Raw genomic sequence first — 22,299 nt, forward strand, 5'->3', positions numbered from 1 at the left:
TCGCGAAAGTTTTGTTTCCGATCCAAATTTTTGCTATTCGGGATTCGAATTCATGCTTTGGTAAACCTGCCCCATAGTGTTTACTCTGGGATTACTCGGGATTCCTGTGGGACCACTGAGTTGTATATACCACTAGTGACATGTTATATTTTCTTTCATAAAAATAGGTGTCTGACCTTGCCTTGCTGATTATTTCCCTTGTTTACACGGAAAATATAGACAAAAAAGGGTGAAGCTTGAGCAGGTGGAACTTAAGATTTCTTTTCACACAGCTGATATGGGAATTCTTTATAAAGCGCCCAACGCCACCAGTTGTTTGGCACAGAGTATCAGGCTTCTCATTTTCTGGCTACGGGGGGACACTGTAAGGTAAATTATGCATTTTCAGTGTTTCTTTTATAGTTATTGGTAAATGTAACCATACTTAAATTAATATTTATTTGGCTGTTTATATTCTCCGCATTTCTGGTTTTCCCGGAACAATATAGAAGCAGCCAACCGACTTGGAAGAGCGATTCCTGCAGAACCAGAGAAGACAAAGGGTCGAATAAATATTGCTTTCAGTTGCAATAACATTTACAATGTAGAAAAAGTCTCTTTATCAATAGGGCTAGGCAGTGGAAATATCTAGATTAACATAGAACATTGGATCATGTCTTCACTATTACTATATATATGTATATGTGCATTTGGGGAAGAAAATACAGAGGTGGGGAAGGCTTGTACCATATTCCAGATAGCATGGGTGCATGGCAGCAATCAAGTTCTGTAACAGATCCAACTTCTAAGCTCAGACCTAGAACACTACAATGTTCTGTTCAACCTTAAGCTTGTCTTGTACCTTACCTGTGTCATGAATTCTTTAGGAGCAATGAAGTTGTTGGTGTTGGTGGCTGTGACAGCCTGCTTCCTACAGGCTGGATTCTCATTTAAAATCGCCTCCTTCAATATACAGAGATTTAGCATGACGAAAGTGGATGATCCAGTGGTGTTAGAACTCTTGATCCGGGTAAGAGCTTGAACTACTTCTATCACTGTCCTGATGGGAAAGAGATGGCATTAAAGGCAATGTTATGCATACACACAATCACCTAGGGGGCTTACATTCATTACACATTTATGCAGAGTAGATCAATCACAATTAGTACACTCCCTTGCTATTAGAACCCGTCCAGCACTGACTACTGTAAGTGTTTCTGGCTTTGACTTTTTTCATGGGAGTGTCTTTCCTATTCTTCTTGTATCCCAAAGCAACTTGGGTAGTTGAGCTGAACTTCTGCATTCCTTTCTCTATGTGATAATACATAAAGAGAGAAAACTCAGCTCTATGTTATTAGGCTTTAATTTTAATCTTTTTTTTGTTTGCCTGATGCCAAACATAATAAAATAACATACAGATGGGGCAAACTTGATTTGGCATAATATGGAGCACCAAAACATATTCATTCTAATGGAAAAGGACATGATAATGATTTGTTTTAATGGAGTGTGGAATGGTGGGACAGGATGAGCCAAAGACCTAAATCAAGTTTGATATAGATATGGACCAACTCCATATGGTTATCACATATTTGATATAACTATATCTTAACCAGACAGAAAAAATAGCTTGTTTTGGCTTCTTCTTGGGCAGTATATCTTTCAGCACCCTGTCAAGAGCTGCCATCAGGAGGTTACTGGGCATAATCCATTTAAGGTGCAGGAATTATGGCAGGGGAGTGGGTGGGTCATGGGAAAGGTTTTGGCATAATGGGGGATGGCCAGTGTGGATCAGGTGATGACTCCTCCCACCAGACCCATGTGACTGGTGGGCTAATAATTGGGGGCTGCTGGGGCGGGTAGAGGCTCTGCTGATTGGGGCATGATGATTACTGACGACAGCCCTGCCCCTGGGCCATGGTTATCTCATTCCACACCAAATATTTAACTGAAATGCCCACTCAGCTCCAATTTTTAAAAGTATTTACTGTCTTGCATCAATAAATTTGCACCCCCGATGAATCACATTAACTACTGGAAAGTGACATATGTATTTTTAAGCCTTCCATATCCAAAGAGCAGTCATTGAATGTACAGTCTGCAGGGCCAAGTGCAGTGAGGGGCAAGCACCTGCATAGCCTAAAGCTATGGCATTGGTTAACCTTCCCCCCCCATCTTTCCCTATATATCGTAATGTTAGTATTTAACTAGAAGCCCAGAACAGTATCTTCTTACCTTGACACTATCTGATTTGTGCCCCATACATGTGCCCCTGTCTCTCTTCTCCAGATCCTGAGCAGATACGAAGTTATTGCCATTGAGGAGGTGATGAATGCGGATAACACAGCGATTATCAGTCTTGTCAAGGAGCTCAGCTTGTAGGTATCTAACTGTCAATGTGCAGCTCGCCCTAACACACTACTTACTGTATAGCATAATGTGTTTTTGGTTCTCATCTCTAACACGGTACACTTTGTGCTCCCTGAAAAACCCAGGTGAACAGGTAAATGGCATGTAAAAAAGCAACTCTTTTGCTTGGGATTGGGTTGCACATAAGGCAGTTACGGGTTGGGTAGTGGGTCCAAGTGGAAGTGTGGGTTGTGGGTCTGGGTAGTGAGCTGCAGGTCCGGGTTGGCTTTGGGTTTCAAAAATTGGTTCCGCGCTGGAGCTGTGCAGTGGCATTGGCAGCCTGGCACTCTGGCAGAGATCACCAACCAGGAGTGTGGGCACTGAGATTGGATATGCTTCTTTCTTCAGTTGTGCATGTTCCTGGTCAGAAAAAACTACTAGAGAACCAGGGACAGGAATATATGTACCAGGGCCTTTCTGGGGTGGGAATGAGGCAGTTAAGGAGGAAGGTCCTGTGCAGGGGACCTATGGGTCTTGTTTCTCCTATAGACAAGACATGAATGTACTTAGTCCTGCTCTGCCTCCCAACCTCATTATCCTGTATTGGGGTGTGGTCAAAAGCAAATATGGTGAAGACCAGACAAAGTCCAAATTTCGGACATTTAGGGGCACATTTATTAAAGTACAATTGGGTCCAAATGGGAAAAAAATAAATTTTTTCTAAGTTTTAGAACTGTGCATATTTTCTGCGATTTTTTCATTAATTTCCGCAACTTTTTCGTACTTTGAGACAATTTGTGTGAAAAAATCGTATTTGTCACAACGAGTATGAAAGTTTCAGAATTCATTCAAGCTTCGGTATCGTGACTTTTCTTTGGCCAGGTTGGAGCTGCAGAGTGCCATTGAGCCCTATAGGAGACTTTCCTTGGGCCGGGTTGGAGCTGCAGAGTGCCATTGAGCCCTATGGGAGACTTTCCTTGGGCAAGGTTGGAACTGCAGAGTGCCATTGAGCCCTATGGGAGACTTTCCTTGGGCCGGGTTGGAGCTGCAGAGTGCCAGTGAGCCCTATGGGAGACTTTCCTTGGGCCAGGTTGGAGCTGCAGAGTGCCATTGAGCCCTATGGGAGACTTTCCTTGGGCCGGGTTGGAGCTGCAGAGTGCCATTGAGCCCTATGGGAGACTTTCCTTGGGCCGGGTTGGAGCTGCAGAGTGCCATTGAGCCCAATGGGAGACTTTCCTTGGGCCGGGTTGGAGCTGCAGAGTGCCATTGAGCCCTATGGGAGACTTTCCTTGGGCCGGGTTGGAGCTGCAGAGTGCCATTGAGCCCTATGGGAGACTTTCCTTGGGCCGGGTTGGAGCTGCAGAGTGCCATTGAGCCCTATGGGAGACTTTCCTTGGGCCGGGTTGGAGCTGCAGAGTGCCATTGAGCCCTATGGGAGACTTTCCTTTGGCCGGGTTGGAGCTGCAGAGTGCCATTGAGCCCTATGGGAGGCTTTCTTTGGGCCGGGTTGGAGCTGCAGAGTGCCATTGAGCCCTATGGGAGACTTTCCATGGGCCGGGTTGGAGCTGCAGAGTGCAATTGAGCCCTATGGGAGACTTTCCTTGGGCCGGGTTGGAGCTGCAGAGTGCCATTGAGCCCTATGGGAGACTTTCCATGGGCCGGGTTGGAGCTGCAGAGTGCCATTGAGCCCTATGGGAGACTTTCCTTGGGCCGGGTTGGAGCTGCAGAGTGCCATTGAGCCCTATGGGAGACTTTCCTTGGGCCGGGTTGGAGCTGCAGAGTGCCATTGAGCCCTATGGGAGACTTTCCTTGGGCCAGGTTGGAGCTGCAGAGTGCCATTGAGCCCTATGGGAGACTTTCCTTGGGCCAGGTTGGAGCTGCAGAGTACCATTGAGTCCTATGGGAGGCTTCCAAAATCATGCACTGAAGGATCAAAGTCAGAAAGTTTTTCACGCCGTTTACAATCGTTCGGATTCGTAAATTTTGGAACTTTTGAATCATCCCACGATATTTTCATGCAACTACGATGCAAAATTTAATCCAAATTTTTTCTATCATACTTTTAAATATCCAAAATTCGGGCTTTGATAAATGGGCCCCTTAAAAGTATGATAGAAAAAATTCGGATTAAATCCAATAATTTCTGATGTGCTTTAAAAGCGCAAAAAATTTTAATTGTGGTCGTACGAAAATATAATGGTATGATCCAAAAGTTCCAACATTTTGGTATCGAACAAATGTAAATGTCATGAAAAACTTTCTTGGTCTGTGTAAAGCAATGGAATAGAACTGTTCTTGACACCATATACCACCTATTTAAATGAACTGTTTCACCAAAATACAAAACAACTCTTTTATTTACACCTTTGGCTTTCATTGCAGAGCCACCAAACTGAATTACAACGTGCTGATTTCTGATCATCTGGGCCGCAGTTCTTACCGTGAGAAGTACGCCTATATATACAGGTGAGGGGCACCCCCATCTCTTGCTAATGAGATATCTATGAGATTTTTAGGGGTGTAGTTAATTATTAAGGTGCAAAAGTGAGGGTTGACTCCCATATCCCAAATCTCATACAAATGAGTAGAAGGGCAGCACATCCGTACCAATATGACTGTGTCTCTTTTTTATCCACAGGGAGGATATCGTAAAGCCTGTTGAGTGGTATCACTATGATGATGGCTGCGAGAACTGCGGCACGGACAGCTTCATCCGAGAACCTTTTGTAGCTCGATTCACTTCCCTCACTACCGGTATGTACAGGAGAATGAAGACGCCCACACAGCGCTTTCCCACTAATATATATTATATCCAGATTAGAAGGGGGAATGTCACAAAATTTGCACCTGGTATAGAAAATCGCAGTAACCAATCAGCATGTAGCATTTACTGAGCACCTGATTGAAAGCTAATATCTGCCCCACTTTTTCTATAGATTTGTTTAACGCCCCCTAGAGGTCACACAGGATGGATCTCTTGCAATGATTGTCTAAAGCTGGCTGTACCCATAAATATAACGATTTGGCCACCTCTGTACAAGGCCAATGATCGGAACGTAATAGTAACCTATTCAGGTCTGTCAGGACCATCAATGTGCTGATGTAGTCCACATCCAATGGACAATTTGTAGCTATATCTAGTGTGTATATATCTAGTGTGTATATATGTATATATATATATATATATATATATATATATCAATATCTATCTATCTATCTATCTATCTATCTATCTATCTATCTATCTATCTATCTATATATATAAATAGTGACTGTCTATGGCATCTTACAGCAGCCCCTCTGGCATTTGCCAGAAACCACAGATTGCCAGTCCAGGCCTGCATATAATAATACTCTTGCAGCTCGGCAGTAAAGTGTGACTGAAGTTTATCAGAGCACAGGTCACATGGCTGTGGCACCCTGGAAAATGAAGAATATGGCTAGCCCCATGTGAAATTTCAAAATTAAATATAAATATTGTGTTTCTGAAAAGTTCTATTAAGTGATGTGTTTGAAAAAACATATTTCCCATGACAGTATTTCTCAACAATAGGTGCTGCAAAACTGACTTACCACTAAGTACCTAACTTTACCACTAGGTGTCGCTTTAAGACAGCAGTGCACAGACATCTGCTCTGAATTACTGCCCATGGCTCATGTGACTCATACTGCCAGACTTACAGGCAATGTGGTGCCGCTCGCTGCAATATTGGATCTTTATATAACCAACACAAATCAGCCAGTCATTACTGCCTGTGCTAGAGGTGAAAAGTTGAACACCAATTCCCCCCAGGTTGGCGAGCATATGAAATACAAATAATTATACTCAGTCCTACAGATCAAATCTCAGCACATATTTAGGCAATAAACACAATTAGAATTAACAATGTGATTGAGAAGGGAAAGTACCACTTATTCCCAACGGACTGAGCTTGGAATTTTCTAGTGTTCGTGCAATAAAGGGCAAGTAAACATAGGGATCTATGTACAGGAGCTATAGGCAATTGAAAGACAGCTTAAATTCTCAATATTTAAAGTACTCTTCCTATTCTCTCAAGGTACAGTACTTGCACAGTTCTCCACCTTGAAGTATTTGTGTATATGTGGTGTATTTTGCACCCCAGGGACACATGGCCCATGTGATAGGTATCAGAAGAAGGTTGAGGGCCACATCTGAGGAACACAGAAGGTTTGTGAGGGTTGCAGATGGGACAGGGCAACCACCTGCCTGCCATTTCTACAGCAGACAGCCCAATTTAAGGGTTGATTCACTAAAGTGCGATAACGCTTATTGCATGCTTTTTTGCGTTAAAATTGACACGAAAAAAATGTGCGATTCGCTAAACTATCATCGCATGCGTTAAGTCGCATATCACACGCATTAATTCTCGCGCAGATATAATACTAACCAATGATTCACAAACACTTAGATGCGCTAAATATCGCATTAGTGCATGCGAAAATTAACACCTACTTGGGGCAGGCAGTAATTATAGAAAAGTACAGTTCATGAGCTTTTGGCAACACAATATGGACTTTGCAGTGTGATTTATTCAAGTCTGTGTTGACTCTAGAGTGATGCAGCCTCCAGTTTGCAGGGAAATGGTCATTTTCAAAAAAGTATTTTTTACAAACGTAATGGTGTGTATGGCTAATATGTTGTGCGCGCGATAAGCAGCGCATGTTTGGTAATTAGCGCGTGCAACAAGTATGTATGTATGTATGTATGTATAACTTTATTTATAAAGCGCCACAAGGGTACGCATCGCTGTACAATCTTACAGAATACAAAAGTGATATAATAAATAAATACAATAAATATATATATATAAGTGCCATGTCGTATGAGACACAGTAGGAAGGAGGTCCCTGCCCCGTAGAGCTTACAATCTAAGTATAAGTATCCTTTTAGTGAATCGTGCGTTAAGACGCAAAAAATAAGACGCAATAAAATTTTTAGCGCATGCTATAAATAGCGTTCGTTTTATCGCACTTGAATCAACCCTTTAGTCTTTTTTAACGCATGGAACATAAACTGCCCACTAGATGTCTCTCTTTCCTTCCTCCTGTTTCATCATTCTGTTTGGCCCCTAATATTGCAGAAGAGTGCAGTGGGTTAGGCAGAAAGCGGTAAGGTAGCATGGAGCCTAGCTTGCCCCCTGGACACTGCATGTTTTCTCTTTAAAATGTCTGAAATAAATAATATACCACTAATACATCCAAATATAGACAGGCTTGCTGTCCAGCTGTTATTTCTCAGCATCTCTTGATAGCCAGACATGGATGTTGGGCTCAGCCATTTACAAACACAACTGCAGTGTAACATACAATTTTGCACAAAATCACCATGGTTTTTACCCAGAATGCAGCATTTCCCCCATAATTCCAATGTCAATTGTCAATGTCAATGCGGGTGCCAGGAACAGTTACACCTGCCACAATTTTGACTGTTTTTTTTAGAAGCAAATCTGCTCCATCTATTGGTGTAGCCCTCAATGGGACCCCAGGAGCTAAAACCACATTTGGACATCAGGATTAGCACAGTGCAAACCACGTGAAAGTAAAGGAGTCCATGTTTTCCTTTGTGAATTGCATCAATGTGAACTCTCCATTGAGAGTGGGCCCCTCTATTTAATCTCTCTCTTGTCATTCTTCTGTTTCAGTGGTGAAGGATTTTGCCCTGATTTCCATTCACACAAGTCCAGACTACGCTGTCATGGAGGTGGACGCCCTATATGATGCGTGGGTGGATGCCAAGCAGCGGCTGAAGATGGAGGTTACATGATTGATTTCTATTTATATTCTATTTCTTGGGTGCCTACATTCTCCACATTGCAATGGCAGTGTGGCAGTACTCTATAAGAAGAAGTAACAAGTACTGTCTTCGCAAAGATAGCCTTCCTGACTAAGTGACTAGGGGGCACATTTACTAATCCACGAACGTCCGAAAAGCATCCGAATGCGCTTTTTTCGTAATGATCGGTATTTTGCGACTTTTCCAAGCCCTCAATACATAGTAACATAGTAACATAGTAAGTTGGGTTGAAAAAAGACATACGTCCATCAAGTTCAACCATAATGCCTATATATAACCTGCCTAACTACTAGTTGATCCAGAGGAAGGCAAAAAACCCCATCTGAAGCCTCTCTAATTTGCCGCAGAGGGGAAAAAATTCCTTCCTGACTCCAAGATGGCAATCGGACCAGTCCCTGGATCAACTAGTACTAAGAGCTATCTCCCATAACCCTGTATTCCCTCACTTGCTAAGAATCCATCCAGCCCCTTCTTAAAGTTATATAATGTATCAGCCAGCACGACTGATTCGGGGAGGGAATTCCAGAACTTCACAGCTCTCACAGTAAAAAATCCTTTCCGAATATTTAAATGGAACCTCCCTTCTTCTAAACGGAGTGGGTGCCCTTGTGTCCGTTGGAAGGACCTACTGGTAAATAAAGCATTAGAAAGGTTATTATATGATCCCCTTATATATTTATACATAGTTATCATGTCACCTCTTAAGCGCCTCTTCTCCAGTGTAAACAGACCCAGTCTTTCTTCATAACTGAGACTTTCCATACCCTTTACCAGCTTAGTTGCCCTTCTCTGGACCCTCTCTAACTCAATAATGTCCTGTTTAAGCACTGGAGACCAAAACTGAACAGCATATTCTAGATGGGGCCTTACCAGCACTCTGTAAAGGGGAAGAATAACCCCCTCCTCCCGTGAATCTATACCCCTTTTAATACAGCTCAAAACCTTGTTTGCCCTTGCAGCTGCTGCCTGGCATTGCTTGCTACAGCCAAGTTTATTATCTACAAGGACTCCAAGGTCCTTCTCCATTATGGATTTGCCTAGTGCAGTCCCATTAAGGGTATACGGGGCTTGCATATTTTTACATCCCAGGTGCATGACCTTACATTTATCCACATTAAATCTCATCTGCCACTTAGCTGCCCAGATTGCCAGTTGGCCAAGATCCTGCTGCAGGGATGTCACATCCTGGATAGAATTGACTGGTCTGCAGAGTTTTGTGTCATCTGCAAACACTGATACATTACTCATAATACCCTCCCCTAAGTCATTTATGAACAAATTAAACAAAAGTGGACCCAGTACAGAACCCTGAGGGACCCCACTGAGAACCTTAGCTTAGAAAGCAGTCGTTTGTGGGGAACGGTATCAAATGCTTTGGCAAAATCCAAATAGATTATATCTACTGCATCCCCACTGTCCAGCTTCTTACTTACCTCATCATAAAAAGCAATTAAATTGGTCTGACATGACCTGTCCTTCATAAAGCCATGCTGATTACTGCTCATAATGGCATTCTCCAGTACATAATTTTGTATGTGATCCCTTAACAAGCCTTCAAATAACTTGCCCACCACGGATGTCAAACTTACAGGCCTATAATTGCCAGGCTGAGATCTTACTCCCTTTTTAAATATGGGAATGACATTCGCCTTCTTCCAGTCCCTAGGTACCATACCTGATGAAAACGAGTCTGAGAATATCAGAAACAAAGGCCACTGTAATTCTGACCCTAGCTCTCTCAGTACCCGAGGGTGTATTCCATCTGGCCCAGGTGCCTTGTTTACATTTATCGTGTGTAACCCTTTAAGCACCATATCCTGTGCCAACCACTGTGTAGTTGGAGCTGAGGCAACAGTGCAGCTATTGGGTGGGACTTGGCCCTCTGCCTCCTCTACTGTATACACAGAAGAAAAGAACTGGTTAAGCACATCTGCCTTTACGAAAAAGTCGAGACAATTCGCGAAATTTGTAATGGCTATGAAAAAGTTGCGACAATTCACAAAAGTCATAATGGCTATGAAAAAGTTGCGACAATTCACAAAAGTCATAATGGCTATGAAAAAGTCGCAACAATTCGCAAAAGTCATAATGGCTATGAAAAAGTGGCGACAATTCACAAAAGTCGTAACGGCTACGAAAAAGTCGCAAAAAATACGAAAAAGTCGCAAAATGTTCGTTTTCCAATCCGAATTTTTCCCATTCGGATTCGTGGATTAGTAAATCAGCCCCTAAGTGTCTCAAATGTAGTCTTGCCAATCAGTTGCCAAAGTTTGTCTTCACAAACAACTGAAGTAACAGCTGTCTTTTCAAAGGTAGTCTTGACAACCAATTGACATATCTTCCCAAAAGTGCTGTTCCCAACAAGTGACATAAATGTCTTCATAAACAAATGACAAAACTGTCTTCTTGAAGGTAGTCCTCCCAACTAATTAACATAACTATCTTCTTAATAGTAGCCTTTTTGAAAGTAACATAACTGTCTTCTCTAAGATAGTCTTTCCAACCAATTAGCTGCAGTGAGAAGCATTACATCTGTAATCTTATACTTACAATTATGGAGGGAATAATTTTGTAGGGATATTGTGCCAACTCCTGATCTGGCACAATGAAATTAAAGCAGCCAATGCTTCAGTTCAGTTATCTGATCTCTGGTTATATAAAAAAAAAACATATATTTCTATATCCCTGCCCTCATCTGCTAACATACACCTTTATGCCTTCTGTTCTACATGCCTTTGTCTCTTCTTTTTCATAACCGCTAGGTCTTGTCTCTGCACCTTGGAATCTTTTAAACCAACATCTCCAGTGAACCCTTCTCCTGTAACCCTTAGATAGCAAGCTCTTAAGAACAAGGTGTCCTACTTCTCCTGTTTCATTCTATGAGCCTTGTTTATTATAACACTGTAAGTGTTGAAGCTCTCCAGGGACTGGAAATTCCTAAAGGTTTATTAAATATGATACAGGCTGTAAAAGACCAAGGAAAAAATATTAGTCCATGTTACCCATGTAGTTGCTTACTTATGGATGGTTTAAGGTAAGAAGTGAATTATTTCTCCTCTTATCCAGGCTGGAGATAAAGAAGCAAATTTAAAGAGTCTGCAAATGAACCGAATCAATTAACACTGACTGGATATCCCTAACACTACTGGCCACCCCTCTTGTAGGGGGTAATTCCCTATGATCACCATTGCCAACACAAAACCACAGGAAGCAGTACAAGATGCCTGGGGTTGTAAAACATTTCCTTCAGTTACTTAAAGAACAGTTCAACACTTAATTACACTATTTTAGCTTATTAATCCCAATCCTTTTAAAGTGTTCTCTCTCCCATACTTGCCACCAACCTCCAGTTTCATTCCAGGGAACCTGTCAACACATGACACCAAATTTGCTAGGCACTTCCAATGGGTCCCAACACTTTCTAGTCTCTAAATACCCAGCGCCAACACAACCCTGGTCCTTTACATTTCAACCCTACCTTGCGAGGTATTCACTGAGAAGCTACTCCCTTACCCACCTTGGTGGGGCTCTTAGCTGCCCATACTCGCTGGCCTAAACTGTCTCACACTACTGGGCTATTACAAACTTACTCTATGCTAAATCATCCCTTACTCATTTTGGTTCTTGTTGTAGTTGTCTTCAAACATGGCCCACCTTAAATGTTCCACCCTTGACACACACCTGAGCTTGTGTCCTACATTTTTATAGCTTTCTGGACAGAACATTTTGGGAATTCCATCTTTCCTCTCTAGTATCCAAACACTATAATTACAACTAACAGCTATCTCAACTAAACTAAATAATTACCCCAACATAACATTGTGAAACCCCTTTACACCTTACCTTCATAAACATCACTGAAATAACATGACAGAATCAGCCAATATAAACTGATATTCTAGTGGTTATGTCAAGGGACACTCTGGCAGATAGAAAACATTAAAGGTGGGTTTAAGAGCACTTAAGTAACATATGTAAGACATTTAATTTCAAAATATTTTCGGAGGTCTGGTTTTAATGCTGGCTAGATAAAATTCAGAATATGGCACCAAAATAGATTTTTACAAAAATGTAAATAGGAAAGTTAGGAATGGTAAATAAAACAGCCTACGGTATCTCTTGGAGGTATCAACATAACACTGGGAGGCCTTGAGTCCCTAATGCTCAAGGCATGTGCAAGCATGTGTTTTTGGCTCTGCCCAGTCTGCTTTATAGCTCATTATCTTTTATTAGCTTCCAGATCCTGCATTCTTCTCTCTGCTTTATGGACTATAAAGCACCCATAAAACTGCTGTTTCAGGAAATTCGCTATATCTTTCACTTGTAAAAATGTAGATTTTTCCTTATGAAAAGTTCATCATAAACGGTTACTACTTTAATTTAAAGATACATATCTGACACCACATAAAGAGGGGTGGTACTACATTGGTTTTAAAATGTGCTCTATTTGCTTTGTAGTTGGAGTTAGGGCTGGAGCTAGGATTAGGAATATGGCTTGAATGCTACTCAGTAAAGGGAGAGCAACTGGAGGGGAGGAAGGAGAGAGTGGTGGGGCGCCTGTTTGAGTAATGGGGTTTGTGGTTGGCACACAGTGCTGCCGAGGCAGAATAGAGGCAAGCGACCAACACCAGGCCTATGGCAGATTCCTGACCAAGTTTTGGACAGGCAGTTTTGACAACCCTACTTATGCCCCTTTCCAGGTCCCAGGCATTCCAGATGATAGGTACCATACCAATATTAAACAGTGCCAAGTATTGATGGTGCACAAGGCCTGGTGCCCTACCTGTCATAGATAAAAAGATTCGTAAGGAGCATTCCAACACTGCTGTTAAAAATCATTATTTTTATTTATTCAGTCCCTTTAAAAGCATATTGTGCATGTACAAAAAAAGACCACATGCTTGACATACACAATATGCTTTTAAAGGGACTGAATAAATAAAAAATAATGTTTTTTTTAACAGCAGTGTTGGAATGCTCTGTATGAATCTTTTTATCTACTGTTAAATTTGCCGTCTGGGTTCCGGCCTGTGCACTAAGCACACACTGACTGCCTGGTAAGTGCTCCCGTGATTTCAAATTTGCCCTGCCTGCCATGCCTCCCCATTCTAACTCTATTCTTTAAATGTGTGCATTACTAAAACAGGCCAATCTTTTCGCAGAATATTCTGATTTTGGGAGACTACAATGCTGCCTGCAGTTATGTAGCTGCCAGGCACTGGCCAATAATCCGTCTTCGTCATGCTGAAGAACTTGCCTGGCTTATTGGTGATAAAGAGGACACCACAGTGAGCACAAACACCAACTGTGCATATGACCGGTGAGATATGTGCACTGAGGGAAGCAATGCAGTAATTGTAGATAGGTTCATATCAGGGGTGCCTACATTAAAGGGCTAGTAAAAGTTCATATTTCCCTGCTGAACTGTGCCTAGTATTGGGCAATACCTATATTGGCATAGATGTATGGTATCTCTCTGTAGAGGTAGTCCTAGGGAGTTGTTCCTGCTATGGAGAATGCCATAATTGGCAACTGGATTATAAGCCACTAAGAGACCCAGGGTGATATGATAATGAACTGGAGCCTGCTGAAGAGACTATGGCTTGATTCTGCAAGGCAATTGCTAGCCATACGGGTAAAGATCTGCTTTTGCCACTTGCTGAGACAAACTGGGACAATCCAGTTATTTCCCCATCAGGCTTACCTAGACCCTTGATGAGATGAACACAAAAAAAAAAGTCTTTACCTGATAAATAACCTTTATCTCCTTTAACCCCTGTATTGCCATGTTGGCTGTAGAATCTGTTAGTGTGCCTTTTCTGCCATCCTTTATAACTTCTGTTCTGTTGCTCAGGATGGTTGCCGGCGGCCAGCAATTGCAGAGTGGCATTATCCCGGGCACAGCCAAAGCCTTCAACTACCATGTGGCATATGACCTGACTTATGAAATGGTAAGCCTGCCTGGGTGTCTAATTCACCAGTATGGCCACCGTATGCCTTATAACACTGGTTACTGACAAATCCTGGGACACAGTATTACTGTACATAAATAACTGCAACATAAATAACACATATAAATGGTAAGTTCTTGCTTAACATATGTGCTAAGTGGTTAATTACACAGCAGTCAGAACATCATTAAACCCTGGGCTGTTTCATGTCCCTAACAAACCACATTTATGAGGCCCAATGTATTCTTGTCCATTAATTTAATTGGCACCAGTAGGAAATGCTTTTTTTAGGCCAGATTTAAAGTCTACCTATTGAAAGACTACCTATCATGTTATAAAAACTGTACTTCTATTAACATAGACTGATCTGCTCTACTAAGAGTAAGGGTTGCCTCCCCTTTAATACTGGGAACATACTGAATCCACATCCTGCATGGCTAGTTAACAATTAATTTAGATACATGCTGCATGGCTGCATATAAATCAGTTTAGCCTGCAACATTTAAAGGAGAAGGAAAGGCTAAGTCATTTTTGGGTGCTAAAATGTTAGGCACCCCCAAATGACTTTACTCGCTTACCTTTTACCCCGGCCTGGTGCTCCTGTTAGGAGAAAACCGCACCAGCCCGGGGAAGCTGCAGCGAGTATTTCCTCTTCCTTATTTCTTCTGTCTTCGGAATCCCTGGGCTGGTGCATGCGCAGTAGAGTGAAAAAGCCGACTTTTTTTGTTAAAGTTCAGCTTTTCACTCTACTGCTAAGGAAAATAGAATATCTTTAATATTGCTTAACAAGTATACAGGCCAGCATATTCACATTGAAAAGCAAAACCTTTATCGTTGAATAAAAATGTTAGTGTCGAGGCTGGTAATAAAAAAATTTAAAGCATTCAAGTTCAGCTTGAAAACTATAGGCCTGTTAATCTGATATCAATGGTAGGAAAGCTTTTGGAAGAGGTAATAAGAGATTGAATATTTGAATATATTAGAAATCAAAATACTGTTTGTGCCAGCATGATTTTATGCGTAACAGATCTTGCCAGACTAATTTTTTTGCCTTTTATGTGGAGGTGAGTAGGAACCTAAATGCTGAAATTGCAGGGATGTCACCTACTTGGACTTTGATATTTGACACAGCATCTCACAGAAGGTTAATGATAATATGGAGGGATACAGTATTGACCTGGAACATAATATTTGTAATTGGATAGAGAACTGGCTGAAGGATAGAGTACACAGAGTGGTGGTAAATGGAACATTTTCTAATTGGGCCAGTGTGGTTAGTGGAGTACCGCAGGGGTCAGTCCTTGGTCCTTTGCTTTTTAACTTGTTTATTAATGACCTGAGGGTGGGTATACAAAGTACTGTTTCTATTTTTGCTGATGATACTAAATTGTACAAAGCTATAAGTTCCATGCAGGATGATGCCTCTTTGCAGGGCAATTTGGCAAAATTTGAAAACTAGACAGCAAAATGGAAAACGAGGTTCAATGTTGACTAGTGGAAAGTTATGCATGTTGGTAGAAATAATATAAATGCAAGTTATACACTAAATGGTAATGTGTTGGGGGTATCCTTAATTTAGAAGGATTTGGGGATTTTTGTAGATAACAAGTTGTCTAATTCCAGGCAGTGTCATTCTGTGGCTACTAAAGCAAATAAAGTGCTGTCTTGTATAAAAAGAGGGCCTTTTTAAAGGTCTCTGGTAAGGCCTCACCTTGAGTATGCAGTGCAGTTGTGGGCCCCAGTCCTTAAGAAGGATATTAATGAGCTGGAGAGAGTGCAGAGACGTGCAACTAAACTGGTAAAGGGGATGGAAGATTAAAGCCAGCCATACACTGCAGACATGGGTGCTGGTAGCTCAGATTACAACACAGTTGGGAGGGGGAGAGAGAAGGGATGGGAGGGGGAGGAGAAGCAAGCTGTGCAGACTTGTGTCGTGCCCTCAACGATTTTCACGAGAAAAGGAAGTCTGACACAGAACATGCATTCACAAAAGACGAAAATAAATCTTGTGTATTGCAGCTTTTCAGTGAGTGTTTATGAGTTTATTTACCTAGACATTTCTGATAAAGCTTACTTAGTTTTAATCTTTCCTTGTCCTTTAACACAGAGGTTCATGAGTAAGGGGCAGGGCTCACTGTGTATATTTCACCAAGCTCCTTCTGTGTTAGATTGCTATAGAAATGTTGGCCATTTACAGTAGGATAACACATCAGGGTCGGACTGGGCTGACCCGACACCGGGAAAAATTCTGGTGGACCCCTCTGACGCAGAGAAATTATCCCCAGCTGAAAACATTGGCACTCCACCCCTGGGTAGGTAGCCCCAGTGGGCCCTGCACACCCTAGTACAATCCTGTACCACCTTGACTACTGTATATGTAATAGGTACAAGATAAGTATAATGATTTGCTGCTTCACCAAATGTGTATTGCATTACAACATGTGAAACAAATCTCTTTTATTGCAGGCCAAAGCAGTGTCTGACCACTACCCCATTGAAGTGGAGCTGTACGAAGATGGTGAGTAGAAAAGTGTGGTTAATATTGATCAGGAACCAGGTGGGCCCCGGTAGCCCAGACCTGATCCCTGTGGTGCTCCCCCAGTCACTGGTGTCCCTCCCCTGACATGTTGAAAGTAAGTTTCACTTACACGTGCTCAGGGGAGGACATCAAGTGGATGGCGGGGGCCCCTGCAGAGGGTTGGAGGGGGAGAGGTGGGGGATCCTTTGCCCCCAAAGGATGTGTGGGGGACGAGACCCTGATATTGATAAATAACTAAATGTTGCAGGAAAGTGAGAGCAAGAGTAATGGAATCTATACTACAAGTAAGGGACCTGTACCCATAAGGCACATAGGTGGGGTTGCCACTGGCTGATATTGCATTGACCAGCTGGGACCGGGGCTGGTATTACAAATGAACTGGAAATGTAATTGATGGTAAATTTGTAATTTCCCTATTTTATTAATTTTTCCCCATGGAACTCACTTTTAAGCACTCAAAGCACCACTCCACCCAGACCATGATTCACCCTCATCCTGTCCTGATCCCCTTAGCCCTCCAAAAAAGCAGATGTCTCCCTTCTTAGCAGTATATAGTAGGTCTAGCTGTGGTGTGAGTGGGAAAAGATGTGAGCCTCAAGATGGTGGGGTGGGTTGGTTCCTTCTGCAGTCTAAGAGACTGCTATGTGTTTCTAGACCAGTAGCAACCCTTGCTTCTTTACATTACTCCACTTATTTAGGAAGAGAGGCCTTGTTGTTATGCCCCAGTTCATTGACTTGGTGGTGGGGTAGCTTCAGCTAAAACCTAAAATTAAGAGTTAATTTAAGGGAAACTACCCATTTAACTCTATTCCCACAGATATTTGAATATGTCTAGGGTTGCCACATTTTGTAGCTTCTAATGCATGTCTACCAGTGTGCAGGCCGATAATGATAGGGGCTGAGTTATGACGTGATTGGGGCCACCCCCAATTGCAACATCACCGGCCACAGCTAGAAAATCTAGTGAGTAGTGCGGGGTTGAGGTTCTAGCTGAGAGTAGAATTTGGAGGCGGGTGGGGGTATTTCAAAGGTCTATTGGGGGCGGGCTGGGCCAGAGCAGTACACTGCCGGTAAATTTGTAATTGCGGACCTGGCCATGGCTGGTATTTTGCCGGCTAGGTTAAATACCGGCCAGGTAGCAACCCTATTGGTGTTCTGTTGCTAATTAATAAGCCAATAAAAGCCCAAAATCCTAAAGGCTTTATTAGGCATAATAAGTTAGTTGGCACAGCAGGCGCTTAAAGGGAAATAATGTGTCACATTTGCCATATGTTGGGTGCTTAATGACCAAGGTTGGAACTCATTTACACCATTCTCTGCCTATAACATTAATTAAATATTTCTTTGCTATTGGTCAATTTAAAAAAAAAAAAAAAAAAAATGTACATTTCCAGGGCCAAACATTTTCAGACAGGGACTTATTGTCTACCAGGATGGCAGATTCAGGCTAGTGTGACTCTAGGGTGAGCAGACCCTGAAGCTGCTTGGGGAACCCAGGGTCCCTGTGGGATACTGACAAGTGCCCTGGTTATATTTTTTGTTTGCTTGTCTTTCCAGGGTTTGTGGGGTCGCTAAGAAATGCTACTGTGGCAGCAAACTTTAACTAAGTTAGGGAACAGTCTAAGAGAACCAATATTTGTTTGAAAAGACCTTGCTTCTTGCTGTTGCCACATGGGTTTTTTTTCTGCCTGCACATGGAGATATGCCCTAAACCATAGACCTATGTGACACCTATTGCATTCAATCTCTGACTGAATTCGATGTTGTGAGTGTGGCCCCCTGAATGTCAGGTTCTGTGATGGACCTTAGGAGGCCCAGTATAACACTTTGCTTGGATGCTTAGAAATGAGCTTATTTTCAAGCACATCTCCTTTTATTTGCATAAAACCTTCTTTCTCTCTATCTCTCCCAGTGTTATACAGTGGCCAGAGTTTTGTGCCCAGCGCCAGCACTGGGATAAGTGGTGGCCTCTCTGTCAATGGCCCCTGTACCTGTGAAGGGGTGGATTTTACATCCTGCCGTGGGCGCTGCGGGTCCTCTGGAAAAACCTTTCCCTGTAACTGTAATGCTTCATGCACCAACTGCTGTGTTGACTATGCTAGTTCTTGTAAATTATAAAGTCACATAGGCAATGGGGCTAACCAATGCTGTCTAAACTGTCATGGACTAACTCAATAAACAGCACGTTGCTTATGCGCTAAGACAATGCTTTATTTATTTCCTGCTCCCCCACCAACACCTAGTTTGTACAGCTGTTACAGTTTGACCACTGATTTTCTACTCTTGTCACCCTAATTGTGCTTAATAAATGTGTAAAAACATTTGTCTTCATCAATCAGTCGTATGCTTCAGGCATGGTGGTTTCTTAACACCTTTCTCAAGGGAGAAGAGATACAGGAGCCAGCTCCCCACCCCATGATATGGTTTTGGAATGAATTATTCACCTTGCTTTAACTACTATGTCCATTATAGCAATATATTTTGTCATGATAAAGGGCTTATAGAGACCTAACCTTAATGGCACAAGGATCAAAATGAAGGCCCTGACCCAGAGATAAAGAATCTTTAAAAAAAACCATACACCAACAGATCAGATAGGTCACCGAACAAGTGCTCAGTATGGTCACCAAGGCGAAGTTTTAAACTGGGACAATTGTTTGGCCCAGGGGTCAATAATCAGCTCATAGGAAAGCTCTATACAGACTTTTTTTAAGTTCTTGACTGATTTTTAAACCTCATTGTTGGATAGCTAGCTCATCCCTCTCTAGATACCGGTTAGGAAAGCCACAGTTTTGGCCCTATATCATTTCCAATATGCTGCTGGCTTTATCAGGAATGGATGAGCCGGCATTGTTGGCCTGTGTATAGCCAGTATTACAGGGCAAGAAAACTGCCTACTTGGGCTGTACTCTGTACATGGAAAACCTCCACTGCTGAACCTCTGTCTCCTTCCTGGTCTTCTAAATGCTTTGCCAAGGCCAGGAGAAGGTTGGGGCATGGATCTTTTCCTATTGACCTGGGACGGTGGGAACCGAAAATATTAATTCATGGGGAATAATTTAGTAAACACTGCAGGTTATTGGAAGGTATGGAACTATTCTTTGTGCCTCTCCAAGACATCTTTTTTCCCTTTCACTTGAGTGGGGAATGCACAGGCATAGACAGTTTTGGCATCTGCTGGCTAACATACATCAGTGAAGAAAATGCCATGTGTGGCAGTGTCAGAACTTCTTATTCCACTAAACAGGAGGTGGCATGAGTTAACCAACTTTATTTGTCAGAGTGAATCATTTAGTACTGAAAGACTTGTTGAATGGCTTGTATGTTCTATAGTGCTTCTGGCAAGCGCTAATGTTTCCCTTGGTCCAATCATTGCCCATCAGTTTGCCATTTCCAAACTGAGTATGTTGCACAGTAGGATGTAAGATATGTCTGAGATCAGAAGGGTTTAGGGTTTAAATAATTAATAATGAATTCCCAGTTTTATTGGGTTGCTGAGAAATGAGATCATTTCCATGAAACACCTTGTTTCATTTGCATAAAAAATTCTTTCTCTCTTTCTCTTAGCATTCTACAATGGCCAGCGTTTTGAACCTAGAGGCAGCATTGGGATAGATGGTGGCCTCTCTCTCAATGGCCCATGTACCTGTACAGGGGTGGATTTTACAACCTGTCTTGGGCGTTGCGGGGCCTATTCGCAATCCTTTCCTTGTAACTGTAATGCCGCGTGCAGCGACTATGTTAACTGCTGTAAAGACTATGTTGGTTACTGTAAACTATAAATCCCCAATGCATGTGGGGCCCAACAAGGCTGTCTAAACTATTATGAATTCACTCAATAAACAACATGCATATGGGGCAACAATGTTTCAGTTATTTGCTGCTACCTCTTATACCTAATCCAAATGATTAAACCATCTGAGTTTCGCTGGGGGTAAAAATTTAAATTGACTTTATAGAGTTGCTCACACAGAAAACTGTCAGTTAATGAGGGGGGGGGGTCATCCATCAGCATCATAGTAACATAGTAACATAGTAAGTTGGGTTGAAAAAAGACATACGTCCATCAAGTTCAACCATAATGCCTATATATAACCTGCCTAACTACAGAAAATTTTCCAGGGTGGGGCATCAACCAAAAGCAACATGTTTCAGGGATACCAACTAGGAGGCACACATCACTGAATTCTCACTGGGATATATATAAACACAGGAAAAGAGCTGGCACTCGTATCTGGAACTTCAATAAATCAGCCAGGGTGCAGAATAGGGTTAACTACGTGCATAGAAGGCTTAAAGTACTGCACTCACAGGTTTTAAATCAAAGAGCAAAGTAAATGTTTATTCAAGTTCCACACTTGTCCTGTCCTGAGAGTGCAGTACTTAGATTCTTTAAAGGCTGCAGTTACTCTGGTCTTAAATACCATTAATGTCATAATAGGGGCTATGGAACAGATCCATTCAAATCCTCATCTCGTGGGATTGTTGTCTAGATATTGGGTTGGTAAAGTCCACATGACTTTATCTAGAGTGGCTTGGATGACAGGTGTCAACTAGTAAATGTATAAAGTGTTTACAAAGCAAAGACCCTGCCTACTTGGGCTGTACTCTTGGAGCAACTCTACTAACTGAGGAACCTGCACTTTCTCTTCTTACTGTCAAGGACTGTTCTGGGAAACTCGGTACCTAAAATAAATGCTAAATAACAATTAATAAATAAATAGATAAATTGAACAGGTATATACTCCAATGATCCTCCACTAGCGATATATGATTCTCGCCCACAGTGAGTAAGTCACTCTTGGATTTAAATAAATACTTACTCAAATCGAGCCTGGCCCCGAAGTTCCCCCTGGGCCTGACCTGAATCATTCAGATTTACAAAGGATATTAACCAGACAGCTTTATTAGAGGTATACATTAATACAGAGTATTAAATAATAGCTCATACATCCTGAAAGCTCGTGAGGACGTGAGGGAACAAATTCAAGTACAAAAATGTTGCCATTTAACCATTTCTTCCTACATGGGGCTGATCCCATGGCAGCCAATCATTAGCCTTGTTTTTTTTTTCATAGTATCATTTTTATTGTTTTGGTAACATGGGAGGGGGGAGGGAAAAGGAAGGGGAAGGGAGGGGGGAGCAACGGAGTTACACAGTATTTAGGCACAAATCCAAGTTACATATAGTGATGTGCACAGTGTTATACAGAAATTTTAAGAAAAAGGAGGCATACAGTACAGAGATATGAACTCTAGAGCAGACACATGGCAATTACTATTCTGAAAGGATTAGAGCAGGTTAGCATAGTCCTCCATGCTGAGTGTGAAGTTTAGTAGCCTAGGGGCCTCATATTCCTGCAGGTATGCCGGGGTTTAGCTCCAGCCATGGGGACCAGATTTTTTCAAATTTAGCGGGACACCCCCGGGCCTCATATGTGATTCTGATAGAGGGTAGAGCGGTATTGATAAGGGTCTGCCATATTTTCACTGTGGGGGCGTTGTTTCCCAGCCAGTTTAATATTACCGCTTTTTTAGCATAGCATAGGATAGTACGGAGGAGGGATCTAGTTTTGTTATGTGGCACAAGATCTTCGAGCTGGGCCAGTAGGCATATTTCTGGTGTGCATAGGTTGGGAAACCCCAGGTTGTCAACCATATATTTT

The 22,299-nt window shown here is 42.2% G+C and overlaps 1 protein-coding gene across 2 annotated transcripts; it reads left to right on the forward strand.

The window, feature by feature from the left end:
* Positions 1–281: 281 nt before the first annotated feature.
* On the forward strand, positions 282–20,487 carry dnase1 (deoxyribonuclease I). 2 transcript variants are annotated; one of them, XM_002935508.5, is made up of 10 exons: positions 282–369; positions 867–1,009; positions 2,269–2,357; positions 4,711–4,794; positions 4,967–5,082; positions 7,992–8,104; positions 13,306–13,463; positions 13,998–14,094; positions 16,561–16,612; positions 20,201–20,487. In XM_002935508.5, the coding sequence occupies exons 2-10, from the start codon at positions 872–874 to the stop codon at positions 20,413–20,415; spliced, it is 1,062 nt and encodes a 353-aa protein (XP_002935554.1). In that variant the 5' UTR covers positions 282–369; positions 867–871; the 3' UTR covers positions 20,416–20,487. The 2 variants fall into 2 exon arrangements, with proteins under 2 accessions (XP_002935554.1, XP_012824396.2); XM_012968942.3 differs by lacking the exon at positions 20,201–20,487 and adding an exon at positions 18,546–18,834.
* Positions 20,488–22,299: the final 1,812 nt, after the last annotated feature.

This window comes from Xenopus tropicalis, chromosome 8 (genome assembly GCF_000004195.4).
Source record: "Xenopus tropicalis strain Nigerian chromosome 8, UCB_Xtro_10.0, whole genome shotgun sequence".
NCBI classification, from domain to species: Eukaryota; Metazoa; Chordata; class Amphibia; order Anura; family Pipidae; genus Xenopus; species Xenopus tropicalis.

Excerpts from the sequence above, each read along its gene's own strand:
- dnase1 (XM_002935508.5), top strand. The coding sequence starts at position 872 with ATGAAGTTGTTGGTGTTGGTGGCTGTGACAGCCTGCTTCCTACAGGCT. Across the intron at positions 2,358-4,710 it reads CTTGTCAAGGAGCTCAGCTT|AGCCACCAAACTGAATTACA; the intron begins GTAGGTATCTAA and ends CTTTCATTGCAG. Across the intron at positions 4,795-4,966 it reads AAGTACGCCTATATATACAG|GGAGGATATCGTAAAGCCTG; the intron begins GTGAGGGGCACC and ends TTTTATCCACAG.